A 24,314-nucleotide genomic window follows, 5' to 3' on the forward strand; every position below is an offset into this window, starting at 1 on the left:
TATTTCTAAAGCATATAGTGTGAAGTTACTTAATCACTCAGTAATTACTGAAGTCTGTAAAAAAGGAAAAATGGCAAATGCGTACATTTTTTTAATGTATTTTGAAATACATAAAAACTGGCCTGTTCTCTTGCAATCTACTATGTTACTCTGCGGTGAACTTCTGCTAGCTGAGGGAGGCATAACTTTTCACTGACTGAAGTTATTAAAACCAGGCTGACACCAAACCTCTATGAACAAATTGGACGGGAGAAAAAAGGGTTGGCAAGGAAAAGTTCTTTAAAAATAGAATTTCTGTTAATTGCAGAGTTAGTACATAAAGCATGGAACTAACTCCAGCAGTTTTTCTATGGCCTTAACTGAAGGATCTGTAGCTAACTGTTTTCTTCTTTTTGGGGGTGGGATGGAATGTGCGAGTCAAAGTAAAAGCCATAAGGAGGAATTGTCATTGCTTTTCCCAGAAATATAAAAACTATGCTATAAACCTTATCTTTTGTATTTTACACCAACCAACATGTATGTTCAATAAATCTAGAAGGTAAATCCATTTCTACTTAGGTGCTTATAAAATGCAGAAGTTATGATTCTAGGTAACAAGGTGAAAATGTTAAATTGGTCTAGTTGTTTCATTGGCTTTGGGACTATCCTGTTCCTTGTCAAGTGCAGAGGATGAACTATAGCTGTTTGATAACAGCACAAAGTGAGGCAGCTCTCAGCTTTGTCCTCAGGAACAGTGGATGAGTCAGAAAAGGAGAGCGAGAGGGGCTTAGTGCTGTTCCTGCTATCACATTTGTACCACTATCTATGTAGCTTCAGCATCGTTTTAAACTGGAACAGATCGTTCCAAGGGTGCCCTCTGTGGGAGATGAGTGGGCTTAGGAATCCAGATGAGACACCACCACCACCACTAAAGATGTGAAAGAAGGACTAGGGTGTCTTTTTCCCCAAAGCTATTAGTTGGCCTGAAGTAACATATTACCTATGGCAAAGGAGGACTCCGAGCTAAAGGCACAGAGATCTTTGCTGGATTGTCCCTTTGGGGAGCAGCTGCTTTATGCAAAACAGTAAAGCATGCTCTTGAAGCCTATTACTTGAAGATGCAAGCTCTGGGCATGCTAAAGAATTTACATGTTATCCAGATTATTTTGATAGGAATGTACTAGTGTTACCAAATACCTGTACTTGATTTCTGTAGTCAGTCTCTATCACAAACTCAGAGTAAAGAGCACAAATATACTGCCTGCCACATTTAATGTAATAGAAGTAGAGGCACGGGACTGAAAGGCTTTCTTGATTACTTACTGTCATGGTTGTTCCAGTCTTGGTGGTCCCAAAATTCAAATCATATTGTTTGAATGAGACATTAAAGTATGAAACACGTGAGAGATGAACAAATGTGAAAAACATGAACTAGAATACTTCTAGATTTATAACCACAAACCTGTGAGAAAGCTATTAGGTCTTCTTGTACCTATCTCTGTCAAACCGAGGAGCTCCTGATAAACTTCTGTTCCCCAGCGACTGGTACTAGAACACAGGTGTTAATCTACACACAGTGGGCACCTCGATTTTTATTTTGTTTTCTTTTATAAGCTGCGTTCCCTGATTGTTACAGCTCTTCTCCGGGGATATTTTTTTCAAATAGCGGATGTTGAAATAAATGCAGCAACAAATGTAGCAGCGCCCGATACTGAAGGAATATACAGCTGCTCGGGAGTTTCCCATGGCAGGTGCTGCTGTCGCTCACCTCCTTCTCAATCACTGCCTCCCGGGAGAGCGCCCCAGGCTCGGAGCAGTCTCTCACTCGGTATCGCTCCACCGGCGCTGCAGGGCTTTGCCCACCGCGCGCTGCTTTACAACACGGCGGCGCTTCCTTGGGGGAATTTCTCTTCCTCTTCACCGCCCACCGCTAGTCTGCGGCCACTCGCGGGCTGGGCCGGCGGCATCCACCGGCGGCGGCCTCTCCTCCCGGCACCGCCCAGACAGGGCTCCCGCAGCATTCTGGGAACTGTAGTCCAGGGATAGCAAACCCGCGGAGCGGGGCCCCCTTGACGAACTGCGTTACCCAGGAAGCTCCGCGGCGGCCACGCCCTGCTGCTGTTTGCCCCTGAAGGCGTTGACTCGAGAGGGGCAGAAGGCGGGGGTGGGCCAATAGCGGGCCGAGGTAGGGCGACCCTGTGGGCTCGGGGCCAATGGGAGCGCGCCAATAGCCCGGGCGGGGCGGGGTGGCTGTTGCCGGGCGGCTCCGGGCGGAAGTGGGGCAGCCGGGCGGAGCGGGCGTGTGTGCGGTCGGCCCGGGCTGCGCCTCCTGCCCGTGCGTGAGCTGCGCCCCGAGCCTCGGGGCCCGTGGGCTGGGAGCGGCACCAAAGAGGCTGCTCCGGGATGGGGGAATGGAACCGGATGGGATGTGGGAGCGGTAGCACCGGGAGGGAGAAGAGCAGCTCAGGGTACGGGGCTTTGTAAAGCAGCGACTTGCGCGTGTGTTAAGGGCGTCGCTTCTGTCCCTGCAGGTCTACGAGAACCCGGACTCCAGGTATCCCGGGATGACCGCCTGGGTGCCTCCCGATGCGCTGGGTCGGAGGGTCTCGTGTGGCACCGACTACGGGACTGTGCGCTATATGGGCAGCGTGGCTCGTACATCAGGTAAAGGTCACAGAAGCAACTATCTTTACATCTAATGGCTGTTCTCAAAGTTCTATTTATGTGCTTCTTTAAAAACCATTGTCAAGCAAAATGAAAACGTTGTCAAGTAGAATGTTGTCTTTTCCTCGTTGTTCTTGTGTAAATATGGCAACTTCTGGATAAGTTGCTGGGGTTTTTTTAGAAGTTAAGAGTTGTCAAAAGGAGTGTAAGAAGTACTTTGGGCTGAGGTTGGTTATGTTTTTTTCTTACAGTAGAAAGGTCTCAGTGCCTTCTTTTTTCCATTAGTTTTCACAAACAGTGCTGGCATAGTCAGGGAAGGTGAGAGAGAGGCAGGAGGAGATCAACAGATAGGGGTCCTCCTTTGATAACATATTGTTTTGGGTTTGTAGGACAAGGCTTTGATGGAGGGGGGGCTACAAGGGTGGCTTCTGTGAGAAGCTGCTGGAAGCTTCCTCCATGTCTAACAGAGCCAATGCCAGCCAGCTCCAAGATGGACCTGCATCTGGCCAAGGCTGAGCCCATCAGCAATGGTAGTAACACCTCTGAGTTAACATGTTTAAGAAGGGAAAGGAAAAAAACATCATTGTGCAGCAGTAATTATGGCCAGAGAAGAGAGGAGTGCGAATATGTGAGAGGAACAACTATGCAGACACCAAGGGTAGTGAAGAAAGAGGGGGAGAAGGTGCTCCAGACTCAGCCAGAGCTGAGATTCTCCTGCAGCCCATGGAGGTCAACAGGGGTGCAGAGATCCACCTACAGCCCATGGAGGAGATGTATGCTGGAGCAGGTGGATGCCTGAAAGAAAGTGGTGACTCCATGGGAAGGCCATGCCGGGAGCAGGTTCCTGGCAGGACATGTAGACCCATGAAGAGAAGAGCCAACACTGAAACAGGTTTCCTGATAGGACTTGTGACCCTATGGGGTACCCACGCTGGAGCAGCCTGTTCCTGAAGGACCCCATGAAAAAAGGGTTCCACACTGGGGCAGTTCGTGAGGAACTGTACTGTAGCCTGTGGGAAGGACTCATATTGGGGAAGTTTGTGGAGTACTGGCTGCCATGGGAGGGACTCCACGTTGGATCAGGGAAAGGACTCCTCTCCCTGAGGAGGAAGCAGTGGCAGAAACGACCCGTGATGAGCTGGCTATAACCTCCATTCCCTGTCTCCCTGTGCTGCTGAGGGGAAAAATGTAGAGCTCAGGAAGGAGGGAGGGTTGGGGGAGGCAGGTGTTAAGATTTGCCTTCCTTCTCATTATCCTACTCCGATTGGTAATAAATTCAATTAATTATCCCAAGTTGAGTTTGTTTTGCCTGTGACGGCAATCAGTGAGTGATCTCTCCCTGTCCTTGTCTCAACTTGTGAGCCTTTCATTATATTTTTTTCTCCCCTGTCCAGTTGAGGAGGGGAGTGACACAGTAGCTTTGGTGGGCACCTGGTATCCAGCCCAGGTCAAATTTATGGAGACAGATAAGACTGAGCTTAGCTTGTGGAAAGATCTGGCCAGTCTGACAGTGAGAGTCAGATGATAACATGTCATCTTCGAAAAATTGTGGTGACAGGATGGGGAGATTGCTGATGCCCGGAAGAAGACCAACCTTGCATACAGCTCTAAAAGAGGCAAGAAGGATGACCAGGGAACTGTAGACTCATCAGCTTCTATTTCTGGAAAGACCATGTAGCATGTTCCCTTGAAGTCCATTTCCAGGCCTATGAAGGAGAAGATGGTAGTTGGGAATATTTAATACTTGTAAAGAAGAATAAGTTGTGCTTGACAAACCTAATTACCTTCTGTGATTATATGACTGGGAATGTGGACAAAGTGAGAGCAAGGGATGTAATGTTCCTTGACTTTAATAAGTCTCTTAATAGTGTCTCCGTAAAGAATCTTATTTGGAAGCTGGAGAAATACAAGCCAGCTTGTATTTCTCCATTCACTGGAGAAATGAATGGACTATTAAAGTGCGTTGAAAGTTGTCAAGTGGAAAAGTGGTAATCGATGACTTGATATCAGGGAATGAGTGAGTACTACAGAAGTAAAGGCTGGGGTCTGTATTGATTCATGTATTCATTAGTGTCTCAGGTGATGAACAGTGTTCACCCTCAAATGGCTGCTGTGACACGAGTTAGAATTGCAATCCAGATCAAGCTTTATGAACTTAAGGTTTGAGCCCAAGAGATTCAAGAAAGATAAATTTCCACATGTAGTGTATCAGTATGGACCAGGAAGCACTAGCAACTCACACAGTCTGTTGTAAAGGACTAGGGAGTTAAGTTGGATACTGTCATGAATATGAGCCAACAGTGAGCTCTTTTGACAAGTAGGATACATGTTGTACTAGGTCACCTTAGAATGGTGAACATGGCTTGCAAATTAAAGGAAGCTGTTATCCCCCTCTGGGGGCAGGGGTTCTTGATAGCGTTGCACCTGGAGTAATGTATCTGGTGTGGGACCATCCCAATTCAAGAGGGATGCAGATAAACTTGAGAGGATCTCAAAGATCTCCTCTCTGGAGGAGTCTTGGAGAACTGCCAAGGGGGTCAAGGACACAGACCATTCACCTGTGTTGTGAAGAGAGGTTGAGGGATCTGGGCTTGGCTGATGTGGTGAAGAGAAGAAAAAGTGGCATCTAATAGCTTCCTGCAGCTATTTGACAGGCAGTCACAAGGATGACAGAGCCTAATTGTTCTTACTAGTATTAGATTATATAATAAAGGACAATGGCCACAGCAGGGAAATCTTTTTCTACGGAAGTAATGTAGCACTGAAATAGGCTGCCCAGATATGTTGGAATCTTTCTCTCCTTGGAAATTTTCAGTATCTGGCTAGGTGAAGACTTACCTAGCTGGCTTGTTTTAGAGCTGATGATAATCTCCTGCTTTGAGAGAGAAGGTAACTAAGTGAACTTCAGAGCTTCCTTCCAACCGTGATTTCTATGGATATGATGCCATAAATTTTAAAATGTATCTACCTTTTTTTCAGGAATTTGGCTGGGTGTGGAATGGGATGATCCTCAGAGAGGAAAACATGATGGCTGCTACGAAGGAACACAGTACTTTAAGTGCAGGTGAGTTGATTCACAGCTTTGGCATGTCTAGACATTGGCATCGACTAGATGGTCATGGGAAAATGCCCTATTGCAATTTTTAGGGCAAACCCTTCTATCATCAGTTAGGTGTTATTAAAAAGATCGTAGTTCTGAGTGCAGTGACTAGCTAAGCCATAGAGGCTGTTGCATTGTTATTAATCTGGTTACAAGTATTAGAATATGGTTAATACTTAAAAAATACAAGTTATGTTTTCAGATATATGTAATAAAATGGGATTTTTGGATGTTAGTAATATTACCTTTGGTTGGTTTTAGAACTTCTACTTTAGTTAGGAAATGGATAGTTCCCACTAACCTTCCTTAGGTAATTCTGAAGTGAAATACTGGTCCATATTAACTGTCTCAAACACAGTCTGAGTTTGGACTTAATATGACCTGCATTTATCTTGTTAAGGGAAAATACCAAGTTCCTATTAATTATTTGGGTTATATTTGTATCACTCAGGAATTAAGTATGTTCACTGCATATACTACATGCAAAACATAGTGTAGCTGTGTGGGGTTTTTAAGTATATACATGAATTACATTTAAGTGTAAAGATTTGAGCACTTAACATTTTTGAAATTGTGGAATACAGTATGCTAGGGTTGACACTTACTGCAGCAAGTTGTTGATTTCCATGTCAGGGGACACTGCAACAGCTAAAACTTTGTGAGTTAAATAGTAACTGGATGAATTCATAAAAGAAAAGTCATCAAGAGCTCTTAAACACTACAGACTGCTAGCTCAGTAAATTCCTGAGCATGGAAGTGGTGAAGGATGAGAGAACAAAATCTCTTCTTTAGGAAAACGTGTATAGACTCTTGGTGTTTTAGCAACCATTAGCATGCTTCCAGGAGATGAGATCTCAGATAGTGATCTCAATTCTTGAGGTAAGAATCAACTCTTTGAGTGAAGCTTCATATACCTGTAACAAATGTAAATGTGGTCTTTAAACATGTTCTTAGAATACTTGTTCTTTGTACTCTGCTTTTTTCCGATCAGAAGAAGACCTTCTGGAGTCTAAGAGAATAAATAGTAGTTCTAGCAGTCCACCATGACAAATAGACATAAATTCCAGATTTGTAATTCTGGTACCAATTGTGAAGATAAAGGCAAACTTAAGTAAAAAATGGTTACCTTATTTTACCAAAAGGATGCTAAAAAAACCCAGCAAAACCCTCCTACAACTTAAAATGTCACCTCTTTACTACTACTTAGGGAGGGAATAATGTTCCTTTGTCTATGTATATACATGTATAAGAAACATAAAATTTCTATTTTTTTTCCCTAAACCTTATCATGAGTATCCTTTGCCTACAAGCTTACTTTGCTCACTCCCTAAATTCTGATAAGCAGAAGCAGTTGATCAAGTAGCTTGTACTGTAAACAAATGCAATGGAAGGACATTTTAAATCATTTTTAGGGCAATTTTAAAAATATATCTTTATTAAAAAATATATCTTTCAGAGAGACATTTGAAAATAGGACCATAAGAGGAAAATAAAACTGAATTTGAGATTCTCACTACCAGAGGAAAATTTTTGTAGTCCTTATCTGAGACAGTAGGTCTGCTTACAACTATGTGTGATCTTTATAGTAAGTTTTTTTAAAATATGACCTAAACTTTTATATTTCATGACAGTATATTTATCTGGGTCATACATTATGTGGTGATAATTAAGCTTCTTAAGAATATGAAAACCAAAGAAAAAAACAACCATATTTCAAAATATGCTGACATCATGAGCACATTCATGAACTCTGGATCAGCTAGAAATGGCAATGCATACTCTAGTGACATTTTTGTGGGTTCTTTTCCTTGGTAATAGCAACTTGTTTTTTAATAACTGAGGAAGCTATTATTTTAGCTGTCAGCTGCAGTAGTCTATAATGTAATTAAAATACGTTCTACAGTCCTACGAGAGAAAGGAGGAGTACTCAAGCCTTAAAACAGTGTTAAAATTTGTATACAGCTTTTGAAACATGAGTGTGTTTTCAAAGAGGTTCTCGTCCCACAGACCCATTCACACAGTTATATGCATGTGCTCTCCTGGGAGATGTGGGTTACAAGCACACGCTCCTCCCCTGGGAATGCCAGTGCCTTAGCTACACACAGCTCCTGTGGGAGACATGGGTGCTCCAGCTTCTGTATTCCTGCGCTGCTTCCTGACATCTTTTAACAAGTATACTGGTAGAAAGCACCTCTGAGGTCACATGTGCACACTGAGATGTGGAGCACATACGTTGCTCCTCACAATGTCTGTCCTTGCTGGGCACAGGCTCACCTCATCATCTGACCAGGAGGCAACTCTGACTGGCCAAGGCAAAAATGTGCTGCTGGTGGGGTGACTTTTGGTAGCGTCAAACCAGGTTTTGCCTGCTGCTCTGGTACCCTCTTCTTTCTCCCCACAGTTATTGGTGTTCAGGCTCCTTTTATGCTTCCCATCAAGTGGAGTGTCCTCTCACCCCTCTATTAATCTGGCAGAGGGGTCATCTTCCTCACTAGCCCTCCTCTCAGTCAGTTTTGGGTATTCCATTTAAACATAGCGTCTACACAGGCACTGCTATTTTAGCAGCTGATTTTATCCATGCCATTTTGCTGAGGGAGATGTGTAGATTTCCCAGCAGTAGATGAACATACTTTTCTGCTTACGTGACAAGATAGGTGTAACATTCTGCTGTATCACACATTTAGAGTACTTTGAGTCATAATTCTCTCCCTGCTAGAGAATGTTTTGTTCTTCCTATATCACTTCCCAGAGGAATCCTGATATTTCAGCAGATCCTGGAGCTAGAAGTATTGACCATATTGAATTGTAATCTACTTCCCCAGGTTTGACTTTGACAGCAGGCCAGAGAAATGGAGGAAAATATAGTAAAACTTGTTTCTGTGATGTTTCCAGATTGGCAGAATTGCAATTGCTGCTCAGATCTTTATGGCCTTTTTTTCACCTTTGTGTTATTAAGTTTTATTCTGGCAGTAACTTTGACTTTTGCACATTTGTGGAGTCCTGAAATGCCATGGCAAAGGCATTACAGGTTTTCATTTTTTTTCTTCTTCACTTCTTCACTTATAAAACATGAGTTTTATAAGAGTTTATAAGTATAGAGAGCAGTTGTGACCAAGTGTATGTTGCTGTTTGCATGAATTTTATGTTCCTGCCCAACAGAATCATAGAATTTTTTAGCTTGGAGAAGACCTTTAAGATCATCAAGTCTATCAACTTGGCCACCATGTTCACCATTAAACCATGTCCTCAGGTGCCATAACCACATGTTCTTTGAACAGTTCCAGGGATGATGACTCCACCACTTCACTGGGCAGTCTGTTCCAATACTTTATGACCCTTTCTGCAAAGACATTTTTCCTAATATCCCATCTCAACCTCCTTGCTCACACTATTGCTGATACAGGCCAGGATGCCATTGGCCTTCTTGGCCACCTGGGCACTCTGCTGGCTCATGTTCAGCCACTGTCGACCAGCACTCTCAGGTCCTTTTCTACCAGGCTGTGGTGCTGGACCGGGCTATCGTGACCCAAGTGCAGGACCTGGCACTTGGCCTTGTTGAACCTCCTACAATTGGCCTTGGCCCATCAATCCAGCCTGTCCAGATCCCTCTGCAGAGCCTTCTGACCCTCCAGCAAATCAATACTTTCATCCAACTTGGTGTCATCTGTGAACTTGCTGAGGGTGCACTCAATTCCCTCGTCCAGATCATCGATGAAGATATTAAACAGAACAACACTGAGCCCTGGGGAACCCCAGTAGTAACCAATCAACAACTGGATGTGCCTCCATTCACTGCCATTCTCTGGGCCCAGCCATCCAGCCAGTTTTCTACCCAGCAAAGAGTACACCCATCCACACCATGGGAAACCTGTTTCACCAGGAGAATGTGAGAAATGGTGTCAAAGGCTTTACCAAAGTCTAGGTAGACAACATCCACAGCCTTTCCCTCATCCCCTTGTGGGTTACCTGGTCACAGAGGTAGATCAGGTTGGTCAAGCAGGACCTGCCTTTTGTAAATTCCCACTGGCTGGACCTGATCCTCTGTTCGTCCTGTACATGTTGCATGATGTCACTGAAGATGATCTATCTGCTCCATGAAAGAAGAATATCTGTTTATATTAAATTAGGCTGTTTTTCCCTCAAGAATGACAGATTGATCTCCAGGAATATCTACTTAGAGCACAAACAAACTCTTCAAATATGGGAAAGATATCGATAACATTTTAGTGTCTATGAAGAAAAAGTGATTGCCATTTAGCAAAGGGAGAATGCATTCCCAAGATTCTTTTTAGCCTGAGAAGGTTTCAGTTAGGAAGCTTTGACTGTTTCCCTGTGTGTCACTGTATCCATCAGAGACTTCTGCTCTCTGCTGCCAGTAGAACTGTGTTGAAGCAAAACTGTTGTCTCTAACCATTGTTCAAACAGGTCCTGTGCACCAGCAGAACCTTAAGATAGCGTCTGGAACTGCAGAGGTCTCTTTGTCTTTCCTTGTTTTGTGAAAGCTCCAACTCAGCTTTCATGTCTGCTTAAGGTAAACTTGCAAGAACTTGAAGTTCTTGCTGACGTTTGCAAAGCTTCTGCTGTTCGGTCAGGAATTTGATACACCATAGCACGTGTTACTTATAAGTGTTATTGGATGCCACAGCCTGTTCTAAAACTTGAAGGGTCTACTTTACTGCAGTGTGTAGATTCTTCTAAAAGAAGTCTGGTCCGTTGAGCGCTTCCCCTAGAAGGAAGAGATCTGTTCAGAGCCTATCTAGAAAAGATGTGCATGAATTCAAGCAGCTACATTTTATGACACCTTATGAGCCTGGTAGTGTATTTGCTCTGGTCATGATGATAATTGCCTGGAGATAATCATTGCAAAACAGTCGGTACTGGGCAAAGAAGCCCTTTGATCCACATTTACTGCCAGGCTGATAAAGCTGAGATCTCCTTGGCTCAGGAACTCGCTTCTGCAGTCACACGACTCAAGTGTGTAACTGTTACGGTTTATGTACTCCTGCATTACTCTTCAGGTACTGAGAAGTGTGTGTGTGTGACATTTCCCTAGCATATGAAGAGCCATCATGTACCTGTAATGATGAGCAGTACCACCACTTTATTTTCCATTAGCAAAGAATGATGCCGAGATTCCTCTTTATTCAGTGAAAGCTGATAGCTAACCCAAATTCTAATGAATATATTTGAAGTGCCCTGGGCACATCACCAGATGGACTGCAATGCTTCAGGCTACTGGATCATGAGTAGGAAGTGTCCTACAAGATGACTTCTGAGACTGGGGTCAACCTCTCCATTTTAAAAGTCAGTAGGAAGTGTCAGTATTAACCAGAGCCAGCTGGTTGCCAGAGCCCCACTTGGGCAAATGCCTTATTTTCTGCTTAGTGAAATTGGGCCATATCTTCTACCACTTCATTTCCATACAGTATTTTGTCCTGGCTGCAAGAGATTTTACATACGTGGGAGCAAAATCCCTGTTCTCGGACTTCTGAGAGTTCAGCTTAAGTCAGGTTGATCAGTAGTCCACAGGTTCTTCCATTTCGTGATATGCAGTGCAGGATGACTCTTTGGATTAGGGTTTATCTGTTTAGTCCCCCGTTACAGAGACTGCTTGCTAATAGGTGTGCATTTTCATTAGTCCAAGTGCTGTACATTATTTGTTTGATATGTACATAGTGCTTGTACAGTTCATATGCCCTAGTGTGAAAGTTAATGCAGGCAGTGTATTTCAGGGAAAATGAATTAGTGATCTCTCTTCTTGAATCCACAATCATTTTGTCTGAAAATATGTTCCTATTGCAGTCCCTTTTCCTGTCCTTCATGACAGTTCCTGAAAAGGTAGATCAAATTAATAGAATGGAACTAAAAAAGAAACTCAGACTGTGAAATGGTATTAAGTATATGTTAGATAATATATAAAAGCATGCATCGTACTTTGAAGTGGTAGCAACAGGAGAGAGAAACCCTATGATCTTGTGATCAAAACAAAAATACAAGAGTCTTGAGAGATAAATACACTGTAATTTTCCTTTAAATAAAAGGGGCAAGGTAGCTAGTTTCCTTTGTGGTTTTTTTTTCCTAGGGATAGAACTCACTCCTGCAAAGACAATGAGGAAGGAGATGCCAATAGAAGTGGTGACCTGAGAGGACAGAAATGGGCTAAGGAATGGGTATGGTGACAGAGAGACCCAAAGGGGCTTGGTTATGCAGAGATAAATGGCACAACAGGAAGGATGTCTGCGGGCTATCTAGATTAGCTCTGGTGAGAGGGCTGAGGAGAGCAGAGGGAAGAAGGTAGCAGAACTATTGAGTGCATGAGATGGTGATGACAAAATGAAGAGAATCAAGGTGATAGGAAAATGGACATACAGCAGGACCTTCAGTGAATTACAGATAGACAAGATTATGAGGTTTTTTTCCAGAACCCCAGGTAGAATCCTGAAGCTGTTTGAATTAATTAAATGCAAAGTGATATACTTTGCAAATAAGAGATGTTATAGTTAAGGTGGTGAAATTGTAATTTACTGTTTTAAGAAGTCATATTAAGAAAGAGTCACACAACATTTAAACCAGTCACATGTTTGCAAGCTATGAAGAGCTTCAAAAGGAAAATTCTTAAGAGAAGGTTACTGGATTAAAAATGTAGAGTATTGAAAATGCTTATTGAAAGTGAGAAGTACATACCAGATTTACATTCTCTACAAGTTTGCCTTTCTGCCTTGTTTGGTAGTCATTGCACTCTGAACTCAGTCACTGCAAAACTAGACTGGAAATATTTTGAATGTAAATAATATGTTCTTTCTACCCAGATCTTTCTTTAGGATATGAGAGTAGAATCATAGAATCATAGAATCATAGAATCGATTGGGTTGGAAAAGACCTCCGAGATCATCGAGTCCAACCCTTGGTCCAAATCCAGTCCATTTACTAGATCATGGCACTCAGTGCCACGTCCACTCTGCGTTTAAAAATCTCCAGGGATGGTGAATCCACCACCTCTCTGGGCAGCCCATTCCAATGCCTGATTACTCTCTCTGTAAAGAATTTTCTCCTGATATCCAACTTAAATTTCCCCTGGCGGAGCTTAAGCCCGTGCCCCCTTGTCCTATTGCTGAGTGCCTGAGAGAAGAGACCACCCCCCACCTGGCTAGAACTTCCCTTCAGGTAGTTATAGACGGTGATGAGGTCACCTCTGAGCCTCCTCTTCTCCAGGCTAAACAACCCCAGCTCCCTCAGCCTCTCCCCATAGGACTTATGCTCCAGTCCCTTCACCAGCCTTGTTGCTCTTCTCTGGACCCGCTCCAGCCCCTCAATATCCTTTCTGAACTGAGGGGTCCAGAACTGAACACAATACTCAAGGTGTGGCCTCACCAAGGCAGAGTACAGGGGAAGGATCACTTCCCTGCTCCTGCTGGCCACGCTATTTTTGATACAGGACAAGATCCCATTGGCCTTCTTGGCCACCTGGGCACACTGTTGGCCCATGTTGAGCTTCCTGTCAATTAGTACCCCCAGGTCCCTTTCTGCCTGGCTGCTTTCCAGCCACTCTGTGCCCAGCCTGTAGCGCTGCAGGGGGTTGTTGTGGCCAACGTGCAGGACCCGGCACTTGGCTTTATTGAACTTCATCCCATTGGAATCAGCCCATCTCTCAAGTCTATCCAGATCCCTCTGCAGAGCCCTCCTGCCTTCCAGCAGGTCGACACTCCCTCCCAGTTTGGTGTCATCAGCAAATTTGCTGATGATGGACTCAATCCCCTCATCTAAATCATCAATAAAGATATTAAACAGGACTGGACCCAACACAGACCCCTGGGGAACACCACTGGTGACCGGCCGCCAGCTGGATGCAGCTCCATTCACCAGCACTCTCTGGGCCCGACCCTCCAGCCAGCTCCTAATCCAGGAGAGGTTACACTTGTCCAAGCCATGGGCTACCAGCTTTTCCAGGAGTATATTATGGGAGACAGTGTCAAAGGCCTTGCTGAAGTCTAGATAGACCACATCCACAGCCTTCCCCTCATCCACCTGGTGGGTCACCTGATCGTAAAAAGAGATCAGGTTGGTCAGACAGGACCTGCCCCTCCTAAACCCGTGCTGGCTGGGTCTAATCCCTTGTCCATCCTGACGGTGCTGTGTGATTGCACTCAGGATGATCTGCTCCATAACCCTGCCAGGCACCGAGGTCAGGCTGACAGGCCTGTAGTTGCCAGGGTCCTGCTTGCAGCCTTTTTTGTGGATTGGGGTGACATTCGCCAACCTCCAATCATCTGGGACCTTCCCAGAGAGCCAGGACTGTTGGAAGATGATGGAGAGCGGTTTGGCAAGCTCTTCTGCCAGCTCCCTCATCACCCTGGGATGGATCCCGTCTGGTCCCATAGACTTGTTAGGATCCAGCTGGCTCAGTAAGTTGCTAACTACATCCTCCTGGAATACAGGAGGGCTATTCAGCTCTCTGTCTCTGTCTATCTGCTCTAGAGGCCAGTTGTTCTGAGGGCCACCTGTCTTACTGCTAAAAACTGAGGCAAAGTAGGTGTTAAGTACCTCAGCCTTCTCCTTATCTTTGTTAACTATATTTCCCTCCAAGTCCAACAGAGAATTGAGGTTTTCCTTGCCCCTTCTTTTGCTATTAATGTATTTATAAAAGGACTTTTTGTTATCCCTAACTGAATTAGCCAAATTAACTTCAAATTCCACTTTTCTTTCCCTAATTTTTTTCCTGCATGACCTAGCTCTCTTCGTAAATTCTTCATAAGTAGCCAGCCCTTTTTTCCACAGTCTGTAAACTTTCTTTTTATGCCTGATTTCTTTCAGAACCTCCCTATTTAACCAAGCCGGCCGTCTTCCCCTCCGGCTGGCCTTTCGGCACACTGGAATAGCCTGTTCCTGTGCGCTCAAAATTGCCTGTTTGAAGCATGTCCATCCCTCCTGGACCCCCTTGCCTTTAAGGGTTGTTTCCCAGGGTATGCCCTGAATTAGTTTTTTGAATAGGCCAAAATCTGCCCTCCGGAAGTCCAGAGTAGAAGTTTTAATGATGGCTCTCCTTACATCCCTAAGGATTGAAAATTCTATTATTTCGTGGTCACTATGCCCCAGGCGGCCTCCAACCACTACATCATCCACCAGCCCCTCTCTGTTTGTAAACAGTAGGTCTAGTGGGGCCTTACCCCTGGTAGGCTCATTTACCAGTTGATGAAGGAAATTATCCTCTATACACTCCAGGAACCTCCTTGACTGCCTCTTCTCTGCAGTATGAAGCTCCCAGCAGATATCCGGCAGGTTAAAGTCACCCATGAGCACAAGGGCTGGAGATTTTGAGACATCTGCCAGCTGCTTGTAGAATAATTCATCTCCTTCATCATCCTGGTTGGGCGGTCTGTAACAGACACCCACAAGGATGTCAGCCTTGTTGGCCTTCCCCCTGATTCTGGTCCACAGGCACTCAACCTTGTCACTGCTGACCTCAACTTCAACAGAGTCAAGAGACTCTCTAACATATAAAGCCACCCCTCCACCTCTCCTACCCTGCCTGTCCTTTCTGAAGAGCTTGTAGCCCCCCATAGCAGCACTCCAGTCGTGTGAGTCATCCCACCACGTTTCTGTGACAGCAACTATGTCATAGTTTTCCTGCTGCACTATGGCTTCCAGCTCCTCTTGTTTGTTTCCCATACTGCGTGCATTGGTGTACATGCACTTCAGCTGGGCCATTGATTTTATTCTCAACTCGGGCTCTACACCCTTAGGCTTATTTCTGGAGAGCCCAGTTGCCACCCCTTCCCCCTTCAAACCTAGTTTAAAGCCCTCCTAACTAACCCTGCCAACTTATGGGCTACAGTTCTTTTGCCCTTCCCAGATAGATGAAGCCCATCTGGTTTAACAAGACTAGGCAACATGGAGTTTGCCCCATGATCAAAAAACCCAAAATTTTGAGGATAGCACCATCCTCTAAGCCACCTATTGGTAAGCTGTGCTTTCCTAAACCTCTCCTCATTTATCTCCTCATTCATCCCAGCTAGCACAGGAACTGAGCCAATTACTACCTGTGCTCCTGTCCCATGAAGTGATCGGGTCAGAGCCTTAAAATCTTTTTTAATTACCCTGGTACTCCTATTATTGATGTCATCACTTCCAACCTGGACAACCAACAGCGGGTAATAGTTTGAGGGTTGAATAAGTTTAGGAAGTGTTTTCGTAAAGCCCAGACATGTCAAAGTGGTGCAGGCCTCCTCATGGCACTGAACTCATAAAGCCCAGACATGTCATAATGGTGCAGGCCTCATCATCACACTGACCTCATAAAGCCCAGACATGTCATAATGGTGCAGGCATCATCATGGCACTGACCTCATAAATCCCAGAAATGTTATAATGGTGCAGGCGTCATCATCGCTGTGACCTCATAGAGGCCAGACATGCCATAATGGTGCAGGTCTCCTCATGGCACTGACCTCATAAAGCCCAGACATGTCAGAATGGTGCAGGCGTCATCATCACAGTGACATAATAAAGCCCTGACACCTCATAATGGTGCAGGACTCATCATCACACTGATGTCATAAAGCCCAGACATGTCATAATGCTGAAGGACTCATCACCACACTGACGTCATAAAGCCCAGACATGTCACATTAGCGCAGAAGTCATCATCACACTGACCTCATAAAGCCCAGACATGTAATAATAGTGCAGGTTTCCTCATGGCACTGACCTCATAATACCCAGATATGTCATAATGGCGCAAGCCTCATCACAACACTGACGTGAAAAAGCCCAGACACGTCATAATGGTGCAGTGCTCATCATCACACTGACCTCATAAAGCCCAGACACGTCATAATGGTGCAGGCCTCATCATCACACTGAACTCATAAAGCCCAGACACGTCATAATGGTGCAGGCCTCATCATCACAGTGACCTCATAAAGCCCAGACATTTCATAATGGCGCAGGCCTCATCATCACACTGACCTCATAAAGCCCAGACATGTCATAATGGTGCAGGCCTCTTCATGGCACTGACCTCATACAGCTCAGACACCTCATAATTGTGCAGGTCTCATTATCACACTGACCTCATAAAGGCCAGACATGTCATTATAGAGCAGGTCTCATCATCACGGTGACCTCATAAAGCCCAGAAACGTCATAATAGTGCAGCCGTCATCATCGCATTTACACCATAAAACCTAGACGTCACATTAGTGCAGACGTCATCATCACACTGACCTCATAAAGCCCAGACATGTAATAATAGTGCAGGTTTCCTCATGGCAATGACCTCATAAAGCCCAGATATGTCATAATGGTGCAGGCCTCATCACAACACTGACGTGAAAAAGCCCAGACACGTCATAATGGTGCAGTCCTCATCATCACACTGACCTCATAAAGCCCAGACATGACATAATGGTGCAAGTCTCTTCATCACACTGACCTTATAAAGCCCAGACATGACATATTGGTGCAGGCCTCATCATGGCACTGACCTCATAAAGCCGAGACAAGTCATAATGGTGCAGGCCTCCTCATGGCATTGATGTCATAAAGCCCAGACATGTCATAATGGTGCAGGCCTCATCATCACACTGACCTCATAAAGCCAGACACCTGATAACGGTGGAGGCCTCATCATCACAGTGACCTCATAAAGCCCAGACATGTCAGAATGGTGCAGGCCTCCTCATCACACTAACCTCATAAAGCCCAGACACGTCATAATGGTGAAGGCCTCATAATGGCACTGACCTCATAAAGCCCAGACACCTGATAACGGTGGCGGCCTCATCATCACACTGATCTCATAAAGCCCAGATATGTCATAATAGTGCAGGCCTCATCATCACAGTGACCTCATAAAGCCCAGACACATCATAATGGTGCAGGCCTCTTCGTCACACTGACCTCATAAAGCCGAGGCATGTCATAATGGTGCACGTCTCATCATCACAGTGCCCTCATAAAGCCCAGACATGTCATAATGGTGCAGGTCTCCTCATGGCACTGACCTCATAAAGCCCAGACATGTCATAATGGTGCAGGACTCATCATCACACTGACCTCATAAAGCCCAGACATGTCATAATGGTGCAGGCGTCATCATGGCACTGACCTCATAAACCCCAGACATGTCATAATGGTGCAGGCCTCATCATCACATTGACATCATAAAGCCCAGACATGTCATAATAGTGCAGGTTTCCTCATGGCACAGACCTCATAAAGCCCAGGCACATCATAATATTGCAGGCGTCATCATCACACTGACCTCATAAAGCCCAGACATGTCACAATGCTGCAGACCTCATCATCACACTGACCTCATAAAGCCCAGACATGTCATAATGGTGCGGGCGTCATCATCACAGTGACATTATAAGGCGCAGACATGTCATAATGGTGCAGGCCTCATTATCACACTGACCTCATAAAGCCAAGACATGTCATAATGGTTCAGGCCTCATCACCACACTGATTTGATAAGGCCCAGACATGTCATAATAGTGCAGGCCTCGTCGTGGCACCGACCTCATATAGCCCAGACACGTCAAAATGGTGAAGGCCTCATGCTCACTGTGACCTCATAAAGCCCAGACACCTCATAATGGTGCAGCGATCATCATCACACTGATCTCATAAAGCCCAGACATGCCATAATGGTGCAGGCCTCATCATCAGAGTGACCTGATAAAGACCAGAAATGTCATACTGGTGCAGGCCTCATCATGGCGCTGACCTCATAAAGTCCAGACATGTCATAATGCTGCAATCCTCATCATGACCCTGACCTCATAATGCCCAGACACCTCATAATGGTGCAGGCCTCATCATCACACTGACCTCATAAAGCCCAGACATGTCATAATGGTGCAGGCCTCATCATCACACTGACCTCATAAAGCCCAGACAGGACTCATCATCACACTGACCTCATAAAGCCCAGACACCTGATAACGGTGGAGGCCTCATCATCACACTGGCCTCATAAAGCCCAGACATGTCACAATTGTGCAGGTCTCTTCATCACACTGACCGCAAAAAGCCCACACATGTCATAATTGTGCAGGTCTCTTCATCACACTGACCGAAAAAAGCCCAGACATGTCTTAATGGTGCAGGCCTCATCACCACAGTGACCTGATAAAGCCCAGACACGTCACTATGGTGCAGGACTCATCATCATAGTGACCTCATAATGACCAGACACGTCACAATGGTGCAGGCCACATCATCACATTGACATCATAAAGCCCAGACATGTCATAATAGTGCAGGTTTCCTCATGGCACAGACCTCATAAAGCCCAGACACGTCATAATGGTGCAGGCCTCATCATCACACTGACCTGATAAAGCCCAGACATGTCACTATGGTGCAGGTCTCATCATCACAGTGACCTCATAAAGGCCAGACGCCTCATAATGGTGCAGGACTCATCATCACACTGAGCTCATAATGGCCAGACACCTAATAATGGTGCAGGTGTCATCATGGCACTGACATCATAAAGCCCTGACAACTCATAATGTTGCAGGCCTCATAATCACAGTGACATAATAAAGCCCTGACACCTCATTATTGTGCAGGCCTCATCATCGCACTGACCTCATAAAGCCCGACATGTCATAATGGTGCAGGCCTCCCCATGGCACTGACCTCATAAAGCCCAGACATGTCATAATGGTGCAGCCGTCATCATCGCATTGACACCATGAAAACTAGACATGTCATAATGGTGCTAGCCGCATCACCACACTGATCTGATAAAGCCCAGACATGTCATATTGGTGCAGGCGTCATCCCCACACTAACATCATAATGCCCAGACACGTCATAATGGTGCAGGCCTCCTCATGGCACTGACCTCATAAACCCCAGACATGTCACAATGGAGCAGGCCTCATCATCACATTGACATCATAAAGCGCAGACATGTCATAATAGTGCAGGTTTCCTGATGGCACAGACCTCATAAAGCCCAGACACGTCATAACGGTGCAGTCCTCATCATCACAGGGACCTCATAAAGCCCAGACATGTCACAATGGTGCAGGCCTCGTCATCACACTGACCTCATAAAGCCCAGACAGGTCATAATGATGCAGGTCTCATCATCACATTGGCCTCATAAAACCCAGACATCTAATAATGGTGCAGGTCTCATAATCAAAGTCATAATGATGCAGGCCTCATCGTCACACTGACCTCATAAAAACCAGACATGTCTTAATGGTGTAGGCCTCCTCATGGCACTGACCTCATAAAGCCCCGACATGTCATAATGGTGCAGGCCTCATCATGGCACTGACCTCATAATGCCCAAATATGTCATAATGTTTCAGGCCTCCTCATGGCACTGTCCTCATAAAACCCAGACATGTCATAATGGTGCAGGCCTCCTCATGGCACAGACCTCATAAAGCCCAGACATGTCACAATGGTGCAGGCCTCATCATCACAGTGACCTCAAAAAGCCCAGACACCTCATAATGGTGCCGGCCTCATCATCACAGTGACCTGATAAAGCCCAGGCACGTCATTATGGAGCAGGCCTGGTCATGGCATTGACCTCATAAAGCCCAGACATGTCAAAGTGGTGCAGGCCTGGTCATGGCACTGACCTCATAAAGCCCAGACATGTCATAATGGTGCAGGCCTCATCATCACAGTGACCTCATAAAGCCCAGACATGTCATAATTGTGCAGGCATCATCATGGCTGTGACCTCATAGAGGCCAGACATGTCATAATGGTGCAGGCCTCATCATCACAGAGACCTCATAAAGCCCAGACATGTCATAATGGTGCTGACCTCATAATCACACTGACATCATAAAGCCCAGACATGTCATAATGGTGCAGGTCTCATCATCACAGTGCGTTCATAAAGCCCAGACATGTCATATTGGTGCAGGCCTCATCATCACAGTGACCTCATAAAGCCAAGACAGGTCATAATGGTGCAGGCCTCACCATCACAGCAAACTCATAAAGCCCAGATATGTGATAATGGTGCAGGCCTCATCATCACAGTGACCTCATAAAACCCAGAGATGTCATAATGGTGGAGGCCCCATCATCGCACTGACCTCATAAAGCCCAGACATGTTATAATGGTGCAGGCGTCATCATGGCACTTGCCTCATAGAGGTCAGACAAGTCATAATGGTGCAGGCGTCATCATGGCAGTGACCTCATAGAGCCCACAAATGTCATAATGGTGCAGGCCTCATCATTACACTGACCTCATAAAGCCCAGACATGTCATAATGGTGTAGGCCTCATCATCACAGTGACCTCATAAAGCACAGACTTGTCATAACGTTGCAGGCCTCCTCATGGCACTGACCTCATAAAGCCCAGACATGTCAAAGTGGTGCAGGCCTCCTCATGGCATTGACCTCATAAAGCCCAGACATGTCATAATGGTGCAGGCGTCATCATCACAGTGACCTCATAAAGCCCGGACATGTCATAATGGTGCAGGCATCATCATGGCGCTGACCTCATAAACACCAGACATGTTATAATGGTGCAGGCGTCATCATGGTTGTGACCTCATAGAGGCCAGACATGTCATAATGGTGCAGGCCTCCTCATGGCACTGACCTCAAAAAGCCCAGACATGTTATAATGGTGCGGGCCTCATCATCACAGTGACATAATAAAGCCCAGACATGTCATAATGCTGCAGGTCTCATCACGACACTGAGTTGATAAAGCCCAGACATGTCATAATGGTGCAGGTCTCATCATCACAGTGACATAATGAAGCCCAGACATGTCATAATGGTGCCAGCCTCGTCGTGGCTCTGACCTCATATAGCCCAGACACGTCATAATGGTGCAGGCCTAATCATCAAAGTGACCTCATAAAGCTGAGACACCTCATAATGGTGCAGGTCTCACCATCACAGTGACCTCATAATGCCCAGACACGTCATAATGGTGCAGGCCTCCTCATGGCACTGTCCTCATAAAGCCCAGACATGTCATTATGGTGCAGACCTCATCATCACACTGACCTCATAAAGCCCAGACATGTCATTATGGTGCAGACCTCATCATCACAGTGACCTGATAAAGGCCAGACGTCATACTGGTGCAGGTCTCATCATGGCACTGCCCTTATTAAGTCCATACATTTCATAATGGTGCAGGTCTCATCATCACAGTGACCTCATAAAGCCCAGACATGTCATTATGGTGCAGGCCTCATCATCACATTGACCTCATAAAGCCCAGACATGTCATAATGGTGCAGGAGTCATCATGGCACTGACCTCATAGAGGCCCGACATGTCATAATGGTGCAGGCGTCATCATGGTAGTGACCTCATAGAGCCCAGACATGTAATAATTGTGCAGGCCTCCTCATGGCACTGACCTCATAAAGCCCAGATATGTCATAATGGTGCAGGCCGCATCACCACACTGATTTGATAAAGCCCAGACATGTCATAATGGTGCAGACCTCATCATCACAGTGACCTGATAAAGCCCAGACATGTCATAATGGTTCAGGCCTCCTCATGGCACTGACCTCATAAAACCCAGAAATGTCATAATGGTGCAGGCCTCATCATCACAGTGACCTGATAAAGTCCGGTCATGTCATAATGGTGCAGGTCCCCTCATCGCACTGACCTCATAAAGCCTAGACATGTCATATTATTGGAGGCCTCATCATGGCACTGACCTCATAAATCTGAGACATGTCATTATGGTGTAGGCCTCATCATCACACTGACCTCATAAAGCCCAGACATGTCATAATGGTGCAGGCCTCATCATCACACTGACATCATAAAGCCCTGACACCTCATAATGGTGCAGGCCTCATTATCACAGTGACATAATAAAGCCCAGACATGTCATAATGGTGCAGGCCTCATCATCACACTGACCTCATAATGCCAAGACAGGTCATAATTGTGCAGGTCTCATCACCACACTGATCTGATAAAGCCCAGACATGTCATAATGGTGCAGGTCTCATCATCACACTGACCTCATAAAGCGCAGACATGTCATACTGGTGCAGGTGTCATCATCACACTGACCTCATAAAACCCAGACATGTCATAATAGTGCAGGCTTCCTCATGGCACAGACCTCATAAAGCCCAGACACCACATAATGATGCAGGCCTCACCATCACAGCGACCTCATAAAGCCCAGACATGTCATAATGGCGCAGGCCTCATCATGACACTGACCTCATAAAGCCCAGACATGTTATAATGGTGCAGGCGTCATCATGGCAGTGACCTCATAGAGCCCACAAATGTCATAATGGTGCAGGCCTCATCATCACACAGACCTCATAAAGCCCAGACACGTCATAATGGTGCAGGCCTCATCCGCACACTGACCTCATAAAGCCCAGACATGTCACAATGCTGCAGGCCTCATCATCACACTGACCTCATAAAGCCCAGACATGTCATAATGGTTCAGGCCTCATCATCACACTGATTTGATAAAGCCCAGACATGTCATAACAGTGCAGGCCTCGTCTTGGCACCGACCTCATATAGCCCAGACACGTCAAAATGGTGCAGGCCTCATCATCACACTGATCTCATAAAGCCCAGACACCTCGTAATGGTGCAGCCATCATCATCACACTGATCTCATAAAGCCCAGACATGTCATAATGGTGCAGGCCTCATCATCACACTGACATCATAAAGCCCAGACATGTCATAATGGTGCAGGCCTCATCATCAGAGTGACCTGATAAAGACCAGACATGTCATACTGGTGCAGGCCTCATCATGGCGCTGACCTCATAAAGCCCAGACATGCCATAATGATGCAGGTCTCATCATCACAGTGACCTCATAAAGCCCAGGCATGTCATAATGGTGCAGGCCTCATCACCACACTGACGTCATAAAGCCCAGACATGTCATAATGGTGCTGGACTCATCATGGTACTGACCTCATAAAGTCCAGACATGTCATAATGCTGCAATCCTCATCTTCACCCTGACCTCATAAAGCCCAGACATATCATAATGGTGCAGACCTCATCATCACACTTATATCATAAAGCCCAGACACCTCATAATGGTGCAGGCCTCATCATCACACTGATGTCATAAAGACCAGACACCTCATAATGGTGCAGGACTCATCATCACACTGGCCTCTTTATGACCAGACACGTCACAATGGTGCAGGCGTCATCATGGCACTGACCTCATAAACCCCAGACATGTCACAGTGGTGCAGGCCTCATCATCACATTGACATCATAAAGCCCAGATATGTCATAATAGTGCAGGTTTCCTCATGGCACAGACCTCATAAAGACCAGACACGTCATAATGGTGCAGCCCTCATCATCACACTGACCTCATAAAGCCCAGACATGTCACAATGGTGCAGGCCTCATCATCACACTTATCTCATAAAGCCGAGACACGTCATAATGATGCAGGCCTCATCATCACACTGGCCTCATAAAACCCAGACACCTAATAATGGTGCAGGCCTCATAATCACAGTGACATAATAAAACCCAGACATGTCATAATGGTGCAGGTCTCATCATCACACTAACCTCATA

General features: G+C 45.6%; 1 protein-coding gene across 1 annotated transcript in view; it reads left to right on the forward strand.

The window, feature by feature from the left end:
- The first annotated feature begins 2,263 nt into the window (after positions 1-2,263).
- The window catches only part of LOC120322933 (tubulin-specific chaperone E-like), a 45,439-nt gene continuing 23,388 nt past the window's right edge, over positions 2,264-24,314 (forward strand). Inside the window, exons 1-4 of the mRNA XM_039379567.1 lie at positions 2,264-2,314; positions 2,511-2,643; positions 5,623-5,707; positions 11,826-11,913. Coding sequence (XP_039235501.1) covers positions 2,544-2,643; positions 5,623-5,707; positions 11,826-11,913 — 273 coding nt within the window. The 5' untranslated portion in view covers positions 2,264-2,314; positions 2,511-2,543. The remainder of the gene's footprint in view (positions 2,315-2,510; positions 2,644-5,622; positions 5,708-11,825; positions 11,914-24,314) is intronic.

Source organism: Pipra filicauda, unplaced genomic scaffold (assembly GCF_003945595.2).
Source record: "Pipra filicauda isolate LSUMZ 115617 unplaced genomic scaffold, ASM394559v2 scaffold16_size7369187_pilon, whole genome shotgun sequence".
Classification (NCBI taxonomy): Eukaryota; Metazoa; Chordata; class Aves; order Passeriformes; family Pipridae; genus Pipra; species Pipra filicauda.